This window comes from Primulina tabacum, chromosome 18, assembly GCF_025594145.1.
Source record: "Primulina tabacum isolate GXHZ01 chromosome 18, ASM2559414v2, whole genome shotgun sequence".
NCBI lineage: Eukaryota > Viridiplantae > Streptophyta > Magnoliopsida > Lamiales > Gesneriaceae > Primulina > Primulina tabacum.
The window spans coordinates 1,489,070-1,508,263 of record NC_134567.1 but is presented as its reverse complement, the minus strand read 5'-3'; the positions used below and the strand labels follow the sequence as shown (position 1 = coordinate 1,508,263).

The following is a 19,194-nucleotide window of genomic DNA, read 5'->3' as shown; positions in this document are numbered from 1 at the left end:
AAACCCAACAGTATTATATTATAATTTTTGAAAATATATATAAAAAAATTTCGATATTGAAATTTTTTTAAATTTCATATTGATTCAGATTTCGAAAAGTTTGATACCCTATCATATCGTATCGAAATATTCGATATATCGTTAAATTCGATATGTTCGTTATTTTATAGTACGATAAGTACGGTATACCGGAACGATCGGTATTTTTTCCCATCCTTAGTTTTAAGACATTACCCCAAACAGTTTTTACCCTTTCCCAAAGTAGTATTTTATTTAGCAAAGCAAATTCGTTTAAGCGACAAAATATATTAATCGGAAACACAAGTTACTGTATGAATCTTTACCGATACATTGACGTTAAAAGAAGATAAACAATCACTTGGTTGTCTTATAAACAGGAATCGACATCAGAATCTTCTCTATCCCCGGAGTGAAGCTCGAGGAACAGCTGGTAACCCTAATTCATCCTCACCCTGTCGAACACAGAAAAATCAATTATCGGACAATGCCCACGAATACAGAAACACAAGGCATGCCATATTGGTGATGAATTCTAGAAGCATGAATCATTTAGACTAGAGAGAACTACAGCAAAATGAAAACCAACCATTCGACAAGGAAGATTAACTCATTTGGGTACGAGGAAGATGATTAACTCAAAAATGATGTTTTCATCTCAACGATGGGGAAAATCATTGTTCTATTCAGGCTATGAGGAATGTGATATTTACCTGTCGGCCGGCAGGAATAGGAGCATGCCCGCTCGGTGCTGCTGGCAAGTTGAGTTCTGCATCCAAATCGTTATCAGGTTGGAGATAAGCAGGAACTCCATCACCCTCGGTTTCAAACCCCATGTCTGCTTCCAGAGCATCGAGTTCTGCATGATGGAATCAATAGTTTCAACAGAAGCAGAGTGATTAAGTGATGGCAGCAATGAAATAGAAAAGTCACACAAATTTCAGTGATCATAATTTGCAAGCAGATGACGCATTGCTACCACCATAATTGAAGAATCATGAAGAACAAAATTCCCCAAATGGTAACTAGTGGTTCATGATTCTAGTCAATTGTATAGTACAGAATTGAGTATTACCACCCATGAGTTCATCTTCATCAATGTCATCAGGTACACTATAGCTTCTACCAAGGGACTCTTGGATTTCATTACTAACGTCCATTAGGTCCATCATCTCATCTTGTAAGTTCTACAAACAATACAAATAACAGCGCAATATCAGAAAATATATTTAACATAACATCCTATAACATCCTGAACGCAGAAGAAGAAAAAATATCAAGAAAGAGATACAAACATCGATGTCTTGAATTTTCACATTCTTCATCATTCCTTTAAGCTCTTTGTTTGCTGACTTTAAAGCTGACATCTGAAAGAATATGGCAGAAAGTTGTTATTGGTTAACTTGAGCCGTCTACAATCCCATCCAAGGCACTAAACTTGTCAAGCGAGCATTGACATCGAATATTAAATGGGCAGCACAAAAGGCACATCAGCAAATATTAAACTTGGATTAGCTATATAAAGTCCACAAAGCGTGCGTCTCCGTTGTGGCAAATGGCTGGTTGGATCCCCACCACTGAGGAGGTAGGCAGCAGAGTCCAATCATGTTAAAGATATACTCTGCCTAAAAAATACTTAATTTTTCTCCACGGGGTGTAATGACGAAAGTGCATTTACATGAATTCCAAGAAACCAGAGTAGCCATACTAACTAAACAATAGGGTAAATCTTTGTCAGCAATTCATATTATCTCGAAGCTCAAATATCAGTCATAATAAATAGAGACCAGCAAAAAATTATGTGTGTCAGCTTAAAATGTAAGAAATGCTCTAAGCCATAGCATCAATCTACAGATGGCCAGCTTTTCAGCGCTGGGAAATTCAGAACAGCATGACAATTTTTATCCCCACGCAGATATGTAGACATAACAAGAATTCTCAATGTTCTACAATTGCAAGATAAATCAGTAAATACAAGTATTATTGCTGCTTTCGTTTTTGCAAATCCCTATGACAATACAAAATAAACTAAATGAACAATGTAAAATAAAGCCATTTGAGAGTAACAAAATTTGGAAAATCTAAGACACATACAGTTTGCTGAGCATCTTTGATTCCCTCAGCAGCAAATGCAACTTGATCAAGATTGAATGTCTGATTGTATAACATGTCACGCTGACCTTCATACCTGTCCAAAAAATTAGGAAAAATGAGAATATTATCCATTTCAATGTGAAAGTTCTCAATAAGGTCAAGTCAACGTAGGATAAATACTATGATAGGATCGATTAACGTATCAAGAGTGTTCAGATGGGGGTTGAATAAACACTCACAATTAAAACTGATCTTTTGAATTTTGAGTTCGGTGACAAACTGATTCTCGGAATCTTGTTGGTCAATGATAATCAGTTAAACTGAATTAGTTGCGGAAAGTAACTGACTGAAAGATAGAATACAAAAATAAAATACGCAAGTATTGTTTCTGGATGTTCGGATATTTAAATTACTCCTACGTCACCCCTTCTATCTCAAAGATAGGATTTTCACTAAAAGACTTTGATCAAATACAAGATTTGTACTGACCCACTTCAGTTTGGACTTCTCACTGCCAAAAACTGAAACTCTTAGTATTACAGAGAATTCTCAGTGCGTAAATGATCTTAGCACTATCAAATTTAACGATTAATACAAAGTGCTAGTGAGCTCAAATTGTAGCCTTGACTGCTACGAATAAATCAAGTAAGAGTGAGCTAAGATTTTGGCAGGATGACAGCAAGCTTTGAATCGAGTAATCTTATTGGTTTTTCAGCTGCTCTTCTGTCATATTTATAAGCTTCCCTTCCAACGGTAACTTGAGATGTATTTGAATCTTTGTATCCATTGATTGCCACTTCATTATTTCTTGGGCATTGTTTGCTTCATTTATTGTAATGCGGCGTTTTTACTGCTTTAGCCGAAATGCATTGTTCCAAGCTATATTGATTGAAGTGCGTCGTTCCACATTCAGTTGCAGTCTTTTATGTCTCTTTGTCGGTTGACGTGTTTCAGTTACTGTTGAGGAGAATAACTAAATTTTCAGTTGCGTAGATTCAGTTGCTGAGTTCAGTTGCTGAGTTCAGTTTGCTTGATCAGTTGGTTCGTATTTTCAGTTGGTTCATATTTTCAGTTGGTTCATATTTTGTCAAACTCCAGAATTTAGTTTCCTACATACTAATACCATCATTTCCATCCGGATGAACAACCATGTAAACATATAAACAAGAAGTGAATATGGATGCACAGGAACAAGGCAGATAGACACTTTCCAAGAAGAAGATTAACATTCCTATAATTTCAATTTGAATTTAACAGCACCACGAGTAATCACTAATCAGGGTAATATTCGGGAGGTAGACAAAATTTTCTTCATCGTGAACAGGAGAAATGGGCAAAAAGAACAACTTGACCTACAAGAAAAATGCCGATGCCTCATAATGACTAAAGGAAGGAAAATAAGTACCTTCCCGACAAGACAAATGTCAACTTACTTGACCATCATTCAACAATAAACTTTAAAACAAAGATAATATTATTATAATTGCGCCCATTATAAAAAGAAGCAGAGAACAAAAGTGCCCAAGTTTAATCTTCCCTTGTCGATTCTAAAATAATGGATGACAAGGATATAATTTATGAATACGAGAAAGCATTGCCTGCCGTTTGGCCTACAATTATACAGATTGGATATATTTTACTGATCCTTGAAAAAATTTATGAAGATGACTTTCATCAGAAGTGCCTTATTTCAGCCACACACCATTTTGTATACAACAAAATCTCTTCAAATTAAACAGAAGACACAAAAAATTGTTTCCTCACTTTATCTTGTAAATTTGATCCCAATTTTTTTTTATCTATTCTAATCTACCTGGCCTTACTTTTCCTCGCAACAGTTATTCAAAACAAAAAACTACCCAGTGATCGACTTTTTAAAAACAACCTAGCCCTTGTTCTAATCCAGCTTTAGCCTAAAATCTGACGAGCACAAAAAAAATGCTAACCATCATTAAACCTTCAAAATTATTCTTCCACATAATAATATGACTGATCAATAAACTGATTTCTCAAGTCCAACAAAATTGTGGTGACTAAGGTCAAATTGTTTCAGTCTTCAATTAAGCTAACTCATATATTTTTTGAGAAAATATTTAACTTTCAAAAACACATAATAATGTGACTAATACATTTATTTCTTAAGCCAAACTAAAATGCGGGCATGCGGCTGATAAGGTCAAATTGTTTTAATTTTTTGTTAAGCTAACTCATATATTTTTTGAGCATTTATCTAACTTTCAGAAAGGTAAAAATATTTACGTCGTCATGCATTCAAATACGAAATGACAAAAATATATCAAGTGGACCGAACACCGTGAAAGTGCAGGTCAACAAATCAATTAATTGTACTCGAATAACCAACTTTCAACTACAGCATTAGGCACCACAAAAAGAGGGTTCTGAACTACAATAAAGATCCGATGAACTTCGAATCATAGAAAGAATAACATGCACTATCAGTGTCATCATGAAGCACAATTTACCACCCAAGATTATGCTCAAGAACGTTTTGAGGATATGATATCAAGTCATATACAGTACATGGCTGCTGGGAAAAAGCCTTACATTTTCTTTTGCTTAAGAACTCTCATAGCTCTAGCTTTGACAGCTTCTTGCGCGGGACCTGGCCGAGTCTTTTTTATCTGCTCTTTATATCTCGCAAGCTCCGAATCAAGCTTCTTGATCTTATCATCAACACTGTCACCTCTTTTACCGATCTGCAACAAAGATCATGGGCAGATTTAGTATCACAAGTACAATTTGGGACCCATAAAACAAACCTAAAACGATCACAAGTCAATCATGATATACAATACATATAAAGAGGCAACGAAAAAAGTCAGAAACCCGATCGGTGGTGTCTTGAATGGATGGAGGGGGTTCTTTATCTTTCTTCGCCCCAAACACTCTCTTCATTCTATCAATTACGACGCGTATTGAGAATTTGAGATAGGAATTAGGGTTTGGGAATGGATCAGATAAAGAGTTGAAGAGAAGATTGTTTGCAGAGAGAGCCAAGGAAAGTGCAATCCAAGTTCCATAAATAGAATAAAAAAATTGAAATTAATTGTTTATAAAAATTGAAATACTAATAGTTTTTTTATTTAATTTAATAAAATACCTCAAAACTCTATTATCATCGTAATTACCAAACAACCCCGGAAATTTCTTCGCCCCCTCGCTGTGTTCTTTGGGAAGTGGCCCTTTAGCTCCGAAGCTTGGTCTTATTAGGTATTAGCAATTCACGGGGGGTACTTTAGGAAGCAAGAGAGCCCATATCTCAAGCTGGGGATTCGGAGAAAATCATGGATATCAAAAACTTGGCTCACCAAACTGAATGCCGGATGGATCAGAGCTTTGTTGTTTTCCACAATGAACCTTGTGTTAGAGCACCGATGCACGATTTGGGGTTTTAACATTTTTAATGAAATTTTTGTTTTCACGATCAAAATATTTTTGGATTCCGTATTATTATAATCCATATATGGGGGTTCAGAATCGTTTAAATTTGCCTTCTAAACACAGGACACCAGATTATTTCGGATTTTATACGGATATAGTAATTCTTGTTAGTCCTTATGAACAATCAACTATAAGTAACTTCGTTTCTCAATCTCCAAATACTAGATTTCTCGTCTAATTCACGCTAGAAAACATGAAGAATTTTTATGTTGAAAATCAATTTTCGTAATTTTGGAAATCTCGTTATTATAATAAAAATTGAAAATTTCGAATATCAAAATTTTGTACTGAACTCATCTTGACAGATGCCTATTTTGGAACTCTTTCACTAAATTAAACTTTTGCACCCTCCACACAAAATCAGCAGTCAAGCTAATTTTCATAACTTCTAAATATGGAATACACTTATAAACTCTTTTATGAGTTATATGTTTGATATTCGTCAAACTAAAGTAGCCAAATTCAACTCGTTGATTTCGACTATCTCAACATGATTACAGAATTCAACAATTGTGTGACCTTAAATGGTTCGGAGATACATTAGCTGAGAGTTCACAACTTCATATGATTCAGGACAATGTTTGTCCTTATTTAGGCTTACACTAATTAGTCTTGATCTTTTCATCATCCCCTTGATCAAGAATGTCAGAACTCAAGTCTGATTGCAGCCATCAGATCATGGTAAGAGCGTCTAGTAGTATCGCCCCCTGATCCCTTAGATATCACTGATAGTATCTGCAAGAAACAATAATTTATGGTTAGCATATAATAAGGTCATTTCAACACATATATCTCAATTGAATATGCAACAATTTTCACGCTCCGAGCTCGAGGTTATTCGACATCGGATTTGTTTAACGACCATATAATTGAAAACAACAAGCATCATATAACAAATTCTAGCCAACCAGTTTATAAATCACAATCGAATTGTCTTTAAAATGTAAAAATTTCAAAGCATAAATAAACTTGTGGAATCTTCTTACAACTTAAATTGAATAAAACTAAAAAGAAACATAATTTAAAAGGGGTTTCTTGATTCTGGTATATTACCAGCCCCAAAATTGGTCTTGATATTCGTAATGTCCGAAAATTAGTCCATGTAGGTCGAATGTATGAAAATTATTAATTTGCTAAAATATTTTAATTAAATGATTTTGGATGTATGAATGACTGCATTAAATTATTTTAAGAATTATTGCATGTTTAAGGTCATGTTTAAATTAATTAGTGGGATCAAGAGATTTTATGTATTTTATAAGGAATTTTTTTAGAAATAGGTATTTTTAAATATTTTAATTTGAAGGTCTAATGATTTTATTAATTTTAATGGACCTATTTAATTATTTAAAAACTAGATTTGATTAAATCCATTAATTAATTAATTAAAAAAGCTTTTTTTATTTAAACCTAAACCTAAACCTAAACACACACACCTAAACACCTACACACATACCCCCCTCGAAACACACACTCAATTTATGTGAAGTTGAAGAAAAACAACGACCAAACCTTCTTTGCTAGCAATGTAAGTTTTGAATTTTTTTCTCCTTAGTTCTTCGATTTTCTTCCTCGTTCTTCCTTACAACAACGATCACCTGACTCCTTTGCGTTCCAAGGTGGGTTTTCGGTGCGGTTTTGACAAGAAAAAAAGATAGAAATAGTCCTCCGTTTGTTACCTACATTCGACCGCTTCGATGTTCGTATTTTGAGCATTTTAAAGGTAAAGACACGTTTCTAATTATTTTTTTTACACCATTCAAATCATATTATGCATAATTTATGTTTTATAGCATGAAAAACATTTACGTTCAAATTATTTTATGTTAGACTTGTATTTTTCAAAGATTCGACGTTTATATGCATGTATGAGTCGTGTTATATGATCTAAGGGACATGATGCCTATATTAAACATTTAAGGCACGAGAAAGGGGTCTTATAAGAACACGATGAAGGCTGGATAGTAGCTATAAGGAGTCGCGCTTGGGAGAAGCAAAAACCTAGGGTTTCCTTGCATGGTATGGGTTGTAGCGATCGGTTTTTGTGATGGCTGGACAGGGGCTTGTTCTGGCGGGGTCGTGACCTCGTGAGGATGCGTCCTAGGTCTAGGGAGAGTCCTAGAAGGACATGACTCTCGACGTGAAAGGATGAAGCAACCGCGGTCGTGGAAGGACTTTAGGGCTCGGTTTGGCACAGCTAGGTTGCAGGGTGCGTAGGCTGGTGCGGCTGGTACAGGAAGGTAGGCTAGGGGTCTAGAAGGATACACTAGGTTTGGTCAAGGCCTGGGTCGAAGTTGGATCGAGGGTGGCTCGGTAGGAATTGCTGCGTGGCTTGGGAATAGAGGAATGGTTCGGTTATGACTACGGAAAGAGTTTGGGATCGAACCGTGGTCCACGGGGGTTGATTCATGGTTCATGAGGGTAGTTTAGAGATGAAAAGCTTATGTTTAAAATTTGAGAAGAAAATATAAATTTTGAATTAATTCGGATTGAAAACGCTTCAAGGTTTAGATATTAATTTAATAAATCAAAAGGCTCGGGTTTGCGTTTAAGAAAAATATTAAAAGTAAAATTTAAACTTATATGATTCTATTGGATAGGCTCGAGTTAATAAAAGCAAGAAAAGGTCAAAATTGAGAAGTTCGAGGTCCACGGGTAAAATTGTTATTTTACGTCCTGGGTAGTTCGAAAGTCTGGTAGTATCTCGAAAAATCATAATACATGATAAATGATATTTTTAAATGTTTATGATGAAAATATGGTATTTTATTATATATGCTAAAAATGTACTATTTTTCCTGAAAAATGCTATTTAACGACTTTTGGTATAAAACGATACTTTATAAATAAAATGGAAGAAAAATATTTTGAAAGATGTTAATTGACTGTGATATATAAAGGATATGATTGGGGATATCGTTTACGGGAGAAGGCCACATAGATAGCCCATTTACGGGAGAAGTCCTCAGAGGAGGCCAGCGATCGTATTTCCATATTTGGTAACGGCTGAGTGACGAAAGTTGCCTGACGCCCCCCGCCCCCAGGTACTTGGTGAGCTAAGATTGATCAGTCGACCACATAATGATATGATTACAGCTAGCCACTTTCAACGATCAAAATTTACCAAAAAATGATATACGATGATGAAAAGCTTTATGATTTAATGATTTGTGATATTATAGATGATTACGAGCTTTTACGTCAGTTTATTTTATTAAAAGATTATTTTGAAGCTGCATGTGCCTGTATATGTATTATTTGTTACATATGTTCAGAACGTGCTGAGTCATTAAACTAACTAGGTTTGGATGGTCGCAGGCGATGATGATTTTGAGGGAGGCGCTGACGCTTGAGTGGATCAGGTCCGGCAATACACTCACGGGAGACTTTATTTTCCGCATTAGATTAAGATTTAAAGTTTGAAGTAAAAGATTTTGAGGATTATTTATTTAAAGATTTTATGCTTTATTTTGAAGTTTAGTCATTGGACTATTTTAAAATTAAAGTACGATTTATGGATTTTTATGCATTTGAGATTTTAAATTGTAAGTTCCAGGAATTTAATTCACATAACCTGTATGCATGCAATCTAGGATTTTTATTTTTAATTATGTGTTTAATTATTTTTATGCATTTTATTCATAATTCATGCATGGTAGAATTTATTTCATGAAATTTTATAAGTTCATGCATTAGGGTTTCTAGATGCATTTCGCGCTTGAACGAGGAACGAGAGACCGAAGAATTTTCAGGAAAATTATTTTTATTACACGGTTAATTTTTATTAATTAATTTAAGGTGTTTTTAAGTATAATTTTCAAACAAATAGGATTTATTGGGTATTTTTACCCGCCAGAGCATAATTTTAACGGTACGCAAATTTTATCAAATCGGGGGACTTTTTGAGGGCCCGACTAATATTTTCAAAAACTTTCCAACACGAAATATTTTTCGAGAGTGTGTTTGAATTCAATGGGCCTACCTTTAAGCTTGTTGGGCTTAAAAATATTTTTATTTTACTTTTAAATGATATTATAGGGCCCATTAGGTTATTTGTTAACTATTTAACTGATACATAATTAACCTTAACCTAAAAATAATCCCTCCCCAACCAGCCGACACCCTCCCCCTATCAAAACTCTCTAGGTTTCAGCAAGCACCAGCTGAGAAAGCTTCGGTTTGAACTTGTTCTTGCAAAGAAAATCCTACCGGTGTCTCCTTCAGCTGCGTTCTTGATCTTCAAACATCAAAGGCACGCCCTACACCATTATTTTTTCATCACACATGTCATATATGTCTGTTACGTGTGCATTTCATGTATGGAATTCTTGATCCAACCTAGGACATGAAGGATTTTTGGTTTTTGTTCATGCCATGCATTTCTTCTAATGTTAACTCACATTTCTATGATTTCATGTGCAAGGGGCTGCGGTTTTAGGGCTGGTAAGTGACTGATGTTAGTGTCAAGATGTGGTTTGAGGATTTAAAAACCAAACGCCGATGCTGTAGGGTGAGAGATCGAGGGGCTGTTTCATGGTGGTGCTCGGTTGGGGCCGTGATTCGGATAGGAGGTGGAAAAGGCGGTGTGATGGCTGAACCGGGGCATGGACCTGACCCTGGTGGGTCTGAGTCACGGCCCTGAGGAGGCCAACCATCATTGGAACTACTGAATGGCCGGCTGCATGGGGCTGGTCCCGTGCGGGTGAAGTGGTTGTGAGCCTTTAGCGATCATGGCTCGTGGAGGCTGCATGGGGCTGGTCTTGCGGGTCTATAGGTCTCTTAGGGTCTGTTCTAGGTCCTAAATGGCTGGGCTCATGACTGGTGCGAGCTGGTGCGAGCCTAGGAGTGCTAGAAGTCGAGTGGTGCGTGGAAGGGTAGATATGGGAATAGCCGATAATGTCCAGCAGCTTTGTGGTCCATTCGGAAATGTTTAAGGGCTGAGTCTTGATGGTTTTAGGACCTTTTAAGTGTTTGTAAGGTGTGGTAAGAATTTGAGAAAAATTTGGTTAAGTTTCGAGTCGATTCGGGTTAAAACGGGACCCCGGTCCAAGTTTTAAAACGAATCGGTTAAGTTCTAAATTTGGCTCACATTTATGTCTAGGAACACTTTTAAATATGTTTTGGGACATTTTAAGGAGTTTGGTAAACTTCGGGTGAATTTTAGAGCTCCAGAGGTAAAACGATAATTTTTGGGTTTCCAAGGGCAAAATGGTCATTTTGCATCCGAGGTGAGATTTTTGTCCTGGCAGCATACTGAGCACATTTTATCATGTTTTAAATGTTTATGCATCATGTCTATGTTTTTTTATGTAAATATGATAAATACGTTGCATACTTGATTTAAAGGAAAAATTATGTATATGCATGCTTTTATTTAAGTGGTGAATATGATGACACGTTTTTGAAGGAAGCGATTTAGTTGTGACTAACACGATGACATGTAAGGCCGGGACTCATTGGGCGAGTAATGCTGTCGTTGATGTCCTCGCCTCCGGGTACCTACAGTTACACGTAGATAGATCTATCGACTGACATGATGATGCAAAAGTCACAAGCTAATGAACAGAATTCAAATTAAGAAAATTAAAACATATATGCTGATACGATGATACATGCTATGATTACTGCCATGTTTTGACAGGTCACGTTTACGCATATGATTTTACTGCAGACATGAAATGTATGTTGGTTATGCTATTTTTCACTGCTGTGTGCTACGTATATGTACTCGTTATTCCTGGTACAAGTGTGTTGAGTCTTTAGATTCACTAGGCGTGAGTGATACAGGTGAGCATTTTGATTAGGAGACAGGAGGTGCCGAAGACTGAGTATGCAGGCGGGATGTGCGGTGACACGATCCGATGGCCATTATTTTCCTGCACATCACAATTTTTGGAGAGATGAGAGGACATCGATATTTTATTCACTGGTTTATTATACTGTTGATGAATAGTATTTTGAATTTTCACGTTTCGATTTCTTACTTGGTTGAGTTTGATCATCTTTAAGCTACAGTAATTTTAAACGCCAAACGTTTACGATTATTATTAAATGGTATTTTTCTTTAGTAGGGTTGCCTACTTGAGAAAATTATTTCACTGTTAAAAAATATATATATTTCCGCACTTTTAAAATGAGTAGACGTTACAGTTGGTATCAGAGCAAGGGTCTTGTATAGGGTTGTGCCACCGCCAGCTTCTGACTCTCAGTCTTCAAGCCTCAAGTCTGTAAGCTTATATGTTTTAAATGTTTGAAATGATTTACTGTTATCACCTGCATGCTTTCATGATTTACTGTACATGTTTAACTGCTTTTACGCTTTAAGGTTTATTGTTTTAAAAACTAGATTAATTGCATGAGGGGTTACGTTTTAAATTGGACTGTATTCAAATATGTCTCCCAGACGCAAGCCCAGGGCGGACAGGCAGGATGATATTCCCTGAGGGTGGCAGGGGCCCTCCACCACCACCACCACCACCACCACCACCACCAGGGACCCAGCTACCCGAGTACTTGAGGGGATAGCGAGGCTCATGGAGCAGGCCCAGCAGGCGCATCGCTAGCAGACTGATGTTTTTGAGCAGTTTTGTCGGCTCAACTCGAAAGAGTTCGGGGGTACTACTGATCCGTTCATAGCAGAGGGGTGGATCAGATCACTGGAGCTACAATTTGAGTATCTTCAGATGAGGGATGGTGACCAGGGCCAGGTGCGCCATCTATATTTTGAGAGACGATTCGTCCCTGTGGTGCGAGGGAGCCGCCCATGCTGTGGCCTTGGCCACCCTTACATGGGCCAGGTTCAAGGAGCTGTTCTATGGGAAATAATTTCCAGCTGATGTCAGGGGTCGCCTGACGAGGGAGTATGAGTCTCCATCAGGAGGACTTGTCTGTGGCGAAGTTCATCCGTAAGTTTGACAGAGGCTGCCACTTATTGCCAGAGATGTCGATCAGAAGCTGCGGCACTTTTTGGATGGATTGAGACCTTTCCTTCGTCGGGATGTGATCTTGATTAGGCTGGCGAGCTATGATGAGGCCACTTCATGTGCTTTCCAGGCGGATCAGGCGCTCCGAGACATAGATTTTGAGATGCAGCGGAAGCGGCATCAGGCCCAGTCCAGTTTTCAGCCACAGAAAAAGCATTTTACGGGGCCACCGAGACAGCAGAGGCAGCAGAAACCCCAGGGACAGCATAGGAGGCCAGGACAGCAGTGACCACCCCATGCACCAGGGGCTCTTAGGAAGGAAGGAGGACCGCAGTGCAAACAGTGCAACAAACTCCATTACGAAAAATGCATGTGGGGCACCTACAGATGCTTCGTATGCAAACAGAATGGCACAAAGATGCAGATTGCTCTCAGAACAAGGGTCCCACTATCGGCAAGACATATGTGATGCATGTCGAGGAGGCTGAGGTGGAGCCAGATTCTACTTTGATCACCGGTAATCCTTATTGTAAAGTCTCGATCATTTTAAAATTCTACTGAACATTTTATTTTATTTATTTATTTATTTTCCTTTTAAAACAAACTAAGGCAGAAAATACTCACACATCAAAAACATTTAAATTAGTTGAACATGCTTTTAAAAAGTCATCCCACCTCTAAATAAAAATAATTGCAGTTAAAAACAATGAAAAGAGCAACCGACCTAAACAATTTCTGTTTAAAAATATAAGACATCAAGCATTTTAAAATCTTTCAAAACCTTCAACAACATAAAATCATCAACCATTTAAAAAGATGTTGAAACGTGTTCCCATAAAATCATATTCTTGCGGAAGAATACAAGGTCCTCGGGTTAATGTGCGCCACCAGCTCCGCCCGTTCAGTCATCATCACCTCCAGTCTCCTGATCAAAATGCTCACCTGCATCACACACACCTAGTGAGTCTAAAGACTCAACACACCTGTAAAGTTAATAACAAATACATATACATAGCACATATCAGTGAAAAATAGCATAATCAACATATACTTTCATGATCGTGAAAAGGCGTATGCATAGCTTAAAACCTGTCAAGCATGATAAGGATCGTAGCACATAATCGTGATCTGTCAAAACATGATAATAATCATAGCATGTAACATCGTATCAGCATACACTTGTTCACGTTCTTAATTTGAATTCCGTTAATTAGCTGTGACATTCGTATCATCATGTCAGTCGATGGATCCATCTACGTGTAACCGCAGTACCCAGCGGCGAGGATCATCAGCGACAGCATTATCCGCCCACTGAGTCCCGGCCTTACATTTCATCGTATCGTATTAGTCACAACTAAATCACTTCCTTCAAAAACATGTCATCATATTCATCACTTAAATAAAAGCATGCATATACATAATTTTTCCTTTAAACCAGGCATGCAACAGGATTTATCGTAATTCCATGAAAATAAGGACCATGATGCATAGACATTTAAAAACATGAAATATTGTGCTCTGGGGGCTGCCAGGACCAAAATCTCACCACGGGTGCAAAATGATCATTTTGCCCATGGAAACCCAAAAATTACCATTTTACCCCTGGACCTCTAAAATTGACCCGAAACTTACCAAACTCCTTAAAATGTCCCAAAACATATTTAAAAGCATTCCTAGATGTAAACTCGAGCCCAATTCACAACTTAACCGATTCGTTTTAAAACTTGAATCGGGGTCCCGATTTTAACCCGAATCGATCCGAAACTCAACCAAATTATTCCCAACTTTTTAGCACAACTTAGAATCACCAAGGTAGCCCTAAAGCTCTAAAATTCGAACAACCCAAACTCCCAAACACCTTGTGGCACGCTGTTGAATTTCAAGCAATAATAGTAGAAAACCCAAATCACCCAAACTCGGCCCTAGCTCGCTAACCACCCCAACCAACATCGAACCAGACCACTATGGACCCAGACCCGACCATATTGGACTATTTTAACCATGTCTTGTAGCTAGATGTAAATCCTATGGTGCATCAAACCATCAAAACCGAGAATGCTCCACTCGAGACTCCCCCTCTAGCATGTGATCGACTTGGTGCAGGAGTGGTTCCAGCGATGGTTGAGCCTCTTAATGGCGTGTCACAGACCCATCAGGGCCTGGTATATGCCTCAGTTCAGCCCCTGCATCGCCAGCCTCACCCCTTCTCTCGATCCCTCAACAAACCAAGCACACTCGAAGCACACCCCTCGGCCTATGCACGCTCCCACACCCAACACGATTCCACCTTACTGACCCTGAAACCTCGACCTTTATATTGTCTCTAACCACTGCATCCGACAGCCCTTGCACGCCACAATAACAAAATCGTGAGTTGCACAAAAGAAACACATGCATGAAAGAAAACGAAGCTACCGATGAAAACATGAAAGAACACAAGCATGGCACGCACAATAGAAATTAATTAGCGTATATGATGCAGCAATGAAGGTACACAACGTGCCTGAAGATTCTTTTGTGAACAAATGCTAGAAGGGAACACGACCGAGGCACGGGGAAACTTGAGCTCAAAGGAAATGGAGAAACCGACTTCCTGGTTGCTGCAGCTCACGGGGAGGTTTGTGAGTGGAGGGGAGTGGAGGTGTCGGCTGATTGGAGTTTAGGTTTAGGTTAAGTGGGTGTTTAAGTGTTAATTAAATAATAAAATAAACTTTAATGGGCCAACAATTAACATTTAAAATCTTAAAAAGAGTTTTAAGCCCAATAAGCCTAAATCTAGGCCCATTAACTCCATACACACTCCCGAAGAATATTTCGTTTTTGAAAGATTTTTAAAATATTAGCCGAACCTTTAAAAAGTCCCCTGATTCGATAAAAATTTCGTACCGTTAAAAATAAAATCATGCGGGTAAAAATACCCAATAAAATCCCAATTTTGAAAAATAAACTTAAAAACATTTCATATTAATTTATAAAAATAAATCATGTAATTAAAATAATTTTCCTGAAAATTCTCAGGTCTCCGTTCCTCGTTCGAACATGAAATTCACCTAGAAACCCTAATGCATGCACTTTTAAAATTTCATGAATTAAACACAAATTCATGGAATAAACATGCATTTAATACATTAAAATAATTTAATAAAAATACAAAAGAAATTTAATAAATTGCATGCATGTGGTACATGTGGACCTTCAAATTTTCGGGACATTACACTTATATTTAAGTTTTATATGTTTACCGCTTTGATTGCATGGATTTAATGCTTGCTTGAGAATTTTTTTTGGGATTGATAACATAAAAGGAATTAGGATGCATGCTCTACCTATTTAGGACTGAAGAATTTAATGGTTTGATTTAAGAAAATTTATGGATCCAATTGTATTAACTGCTAAATTGAGGACTTAATTGCAAAAATAAAACGATATTTTTCGGACTATATTCGAAACTTCTGTAATTTAGAGAATTTAATTGTGACATTTTCGAAAAATTGAAGGACCATGGTGCAATTTTTCGAAACTTTAAGGGGTTAATTTGCAATTTTCGATTTTTCTGAAGGTCAATTTCAAATTTTGGGAATCGATGTGTGGGTTTATTGTAGTGATATTTCGGGGATTTTAGGTTTAATGCCGATAAAAAATCCCTTAAGTTCAACTCTATTAGATTTGATGGTATGTTTTGTCGTAGGGAGGAGATATATTGCAGGTGTAGCCACACATGCACTGCTAGATTCAGGGGCTACGCATTCGTTTATATCTGAATCTTTCGTGAAGCGACTATGAATCATACCAGTAGTGATGGATTCAGAGTTCAGAGTATCAATTCCATCCGGAGATCAGATGTTCACATCCCGGATAATGAGAGGATTGGAGCTTAAATTGCAACAAAAGACAGTACAGGTAGATCCGATAGTACTACCATTGCCAGAGTTTGACATCATATTGGGTATGGACTTGTTATCTTCTCACGGTGTAGTCATAGAGTTTCGACAGTGGTCAGTTTCTGTCAAACCACCCAGTGAGAATCCGTTGTTTTTTAGGCAGCTAGATATCTGTAGATGCTACACGTCATTTCCTGCATGAGTACGAGAAAGCTTATCAAGAGAGGGTGCCAAGCATTCTTAGCCAGCATTGTGTTAGTGACAGAGCAGTCAGTCAGAGGCTGGAAGATGTGGATGTGGTCAGTGAGTTCTCCAGTTTGTTCCCTGACGATGTTTTAGGCATTCCACCAGACAGAGATGTGGACTTATCTATTGAGCTCATGCCAAGGATAGTGCCGATATCTAAGGCACCCTACCGACTAGCGCCTGTAGAGATGAAGGAGCTCAAGGATCAGATTCACGATCTGCTAGATAAGGGTTTCATTCGTCCTAAATTTTCTCATTTGGGTGCACCAGTGCTATTTGTTAAGAAGAAGGATGGAAGCATGCGACTGTGCATTGACTACCGAGAGCTGAACAGAGTCACAGTTAAGAATAATTATCCGCTGCCGAGGATCGATGACTTATTTGATCAGCTTCAGGGAGCCTCAGTATTCTCCAAAATAGACATTCGATCCGGATATCATCAGCTGAAAGTGAGAAAGTCAGATGTGCATAAGACAGCCTTCCTGATGCGATACTGGCACTATCAGTTTTTGGTGATGCCCTTCGGTCTGACGAACGCGCCAGTAATTTTCTGTAACCGAAGCTCCAATCTCTTCACTACCTGAGAAGTGAATATATGGTCCCCGGATGGATCAATACTCTGAACCCTGAATCCATCCCCACTAATATGATTCCTAGTCACTTGACGAATGATTCGGATATAAACGTATTCGTAGCCCCTGAATCTAGTAATGTATGTGTGGCTACACTGAAATATATACCCTAACTGCGACAAAACATACCATCAAATCTAATCGAGTTGAAACTTAAGAATTTTCTAACCAGCAATTAACCCAAAATTATTATAAAATTACTGAACTAACTCAAACATTGCTCCAAAAATTTCGAAATTAACCCTTAGAAATCAAAAATTTCGAATTAGCTCCCTAAAGTTTCGAAATTACACTTTAGTCCTTCCAAATTTTTGAAATTTGCAAAATAACCAATATAAATTTTTTGGAATTTAACCTCATAAATTGTGAAATTCTCGACGTCAAATCCTCCAAATTTCAGAAAATTCAAATATCACCCTTTAAAATATTGAGTTTAGCAATTAGGCCCTAAAATATCGGTTACTACAATTGGGTCTTAAAAATTCTCAAATTAACCAATTACATTCTTAATCTCAACTAGGTAGAGCATGCATCCTAATTCCTTCTAAGTTATCAATCCCAAAAATTAATTTTCATCACAAGCATAAAAATCCAAGCAATCAAGCGATAAATTAAAATCTTAAACAGTAAGGGTTACCAGTAATCAATGTCGAATCCGGCTCTGCCTCGGCCTCCTCGACATGCATCACATATGCTCGGCCAGTAGTGGGGCCCATATTCCTAGGACGGTCTGCCACTTTATGACCCTCCTGCTTGCAAACGAAGCATCTGTAGGTCCCCCATAAGCATTTGCCGAGGTGGAACTTGTTGCACTGTGTACATAGCTGTCTGTCATGTGGCTTAGGCGCCCCCTGGCGCCTGAGGAGGTCTCTGCTGCTGAGGCCTCCTAACCTATCCTTGGGGCTTCTGCTGCCCCTGCTGTCTCGGTGGCCCTGAATACTGTTTCTTCTGTGGCTGGGAGCTGGACTGAGTCTGATGCCGCTTCCTCTGCATCTCAAAGTAAATGTCTCGGAGCGCCTGCTCCGCCTGGAAGGCACAGGAAGTGGCCTCATCGTAGCTCGTCGGTCTCATCAGCATAACATCCCCGCGTAGGGTGGGTCTCAGTTCATCCATAAAATTCTTTAGCTTTTGGTCGGCATCTCTGGCAATAATGTGCACAAAGTGACAGCCCCTGGCAAACTTACGAATAAACTCCGCCACAGATGAGTCCCCCTGGAGGAGACTCATGAACTTCCTCGTCAAGCGGCCCCTGACGTCAGTTGGAAAATACTTCCCGTAGAACATCTCCTTGAATCTGTCCCAGGTGAGGGTAGCCAAGTCCACCGCATACACGGCTCCTTCCCACCATAGGGATGCATCGTCTCGCAACATATATGTGGCGTACCTGACTCGGTCGCCATCTCTTATCTGTAGATACCCAAAGTGCAACTCAAGAGATCGTATCCATCCCTCTTCTAAGAATGGATCAGTAGTGCCCCCGAACTCCTTCGGGTTGAGCCGCCTAAACGGCTCATAAACATCGATCTGTGGACAGTGAGCCTGCTGAGCCTAGCTATACCCTCCAGTACACGGGTCGCTGCCTCTCCTAACGGAGGCGGTGGTGGAGGAAAACCTCTGTCATCTCTAGGAATATCATCCTGACAGTCTGTACTAGGTGCGCGTCTAGGAGACATATCTGAATACAGTCCAAATTCTAAACGTAACCCATCATGGAATTAATCTAGTTTTTTTTTTTTTGCAAAACAATAAGTCCTTAAATCGTAAAAGCAGTTAAACATGTACTGTAGATCATCGTAAAACGTAAACAGTGTATACATGCAGGTGATAACACTAAATCATTTAAAACATTTAATCGTAAATATTTTACAGTAAAAATATACCAGTTTAAAATGGCCAAACTCATCCAAAAATATGTGTAAACATAAACGAGTAAAAATC

The 19,194-nt window shown here is 38.2% G+C and overlaps 1 protein-coding gene across 1 annotated transcript; it reads right to left on the bottom strand.

Moving 5' to 3' along the window:
* Nucleotides 1–243: 243 nt before the first annotated feature.
* On the bottom strand, nt 244–5,180 carry LOC142533667 (vacuolar protein sorting-associated protein 60.1-like). Its single transcript, XM_075640511.1, has 7 exons — nt 4,960–5,180; nt 4,678–4,829; nt 2,113–2,206; nt 1,314–1,385; nt 1,094–1,205; nt 732–877; nt 244–473 (listed from the first exon to the last, which is right to left on the bottom strand). The coding sequence occupies exons 1-7, from the start codon at nt 5,026–5,028 to the stop codon at nt 420–422; spliced, it is 699 nt and encodes a 232-aa protein (XP_075496626.1). The 5' UTR covers nt 5,029–5,180; the 3' UTR covers nt 244–419.
* Nucleotides 5,181–19,194: the final 14,014 nt, after the last annotated feature.

What these genes read in the sequence shown, in the direction of transcription:
- LOC142533667 (XM_075640511.1), bottom strand. Translation starts at nt 5,028, where the DNA reads ATGAAGAGAGTGTTTGGGGCGAAGAAAGATAAAGAACCCCCTCCATCC. An exon ending in TGAAAATTCAAGACATCGAT is followed by an intron (nt 1,206 to 1,313) that starts GTTTGTATCTCT and finishes TATTGTTTGTAG; the next exon opens with AACTTACAAGATGAGATGAT. An exon ending in TGAAGATGAACTCATGGGTG is followed by an intron (nt 878 to 1,093) that starts GTAATACTCAAT and finishes TCCATCATGCAG; the next exon opens with AACTCGATGCTCTGGAAGCA.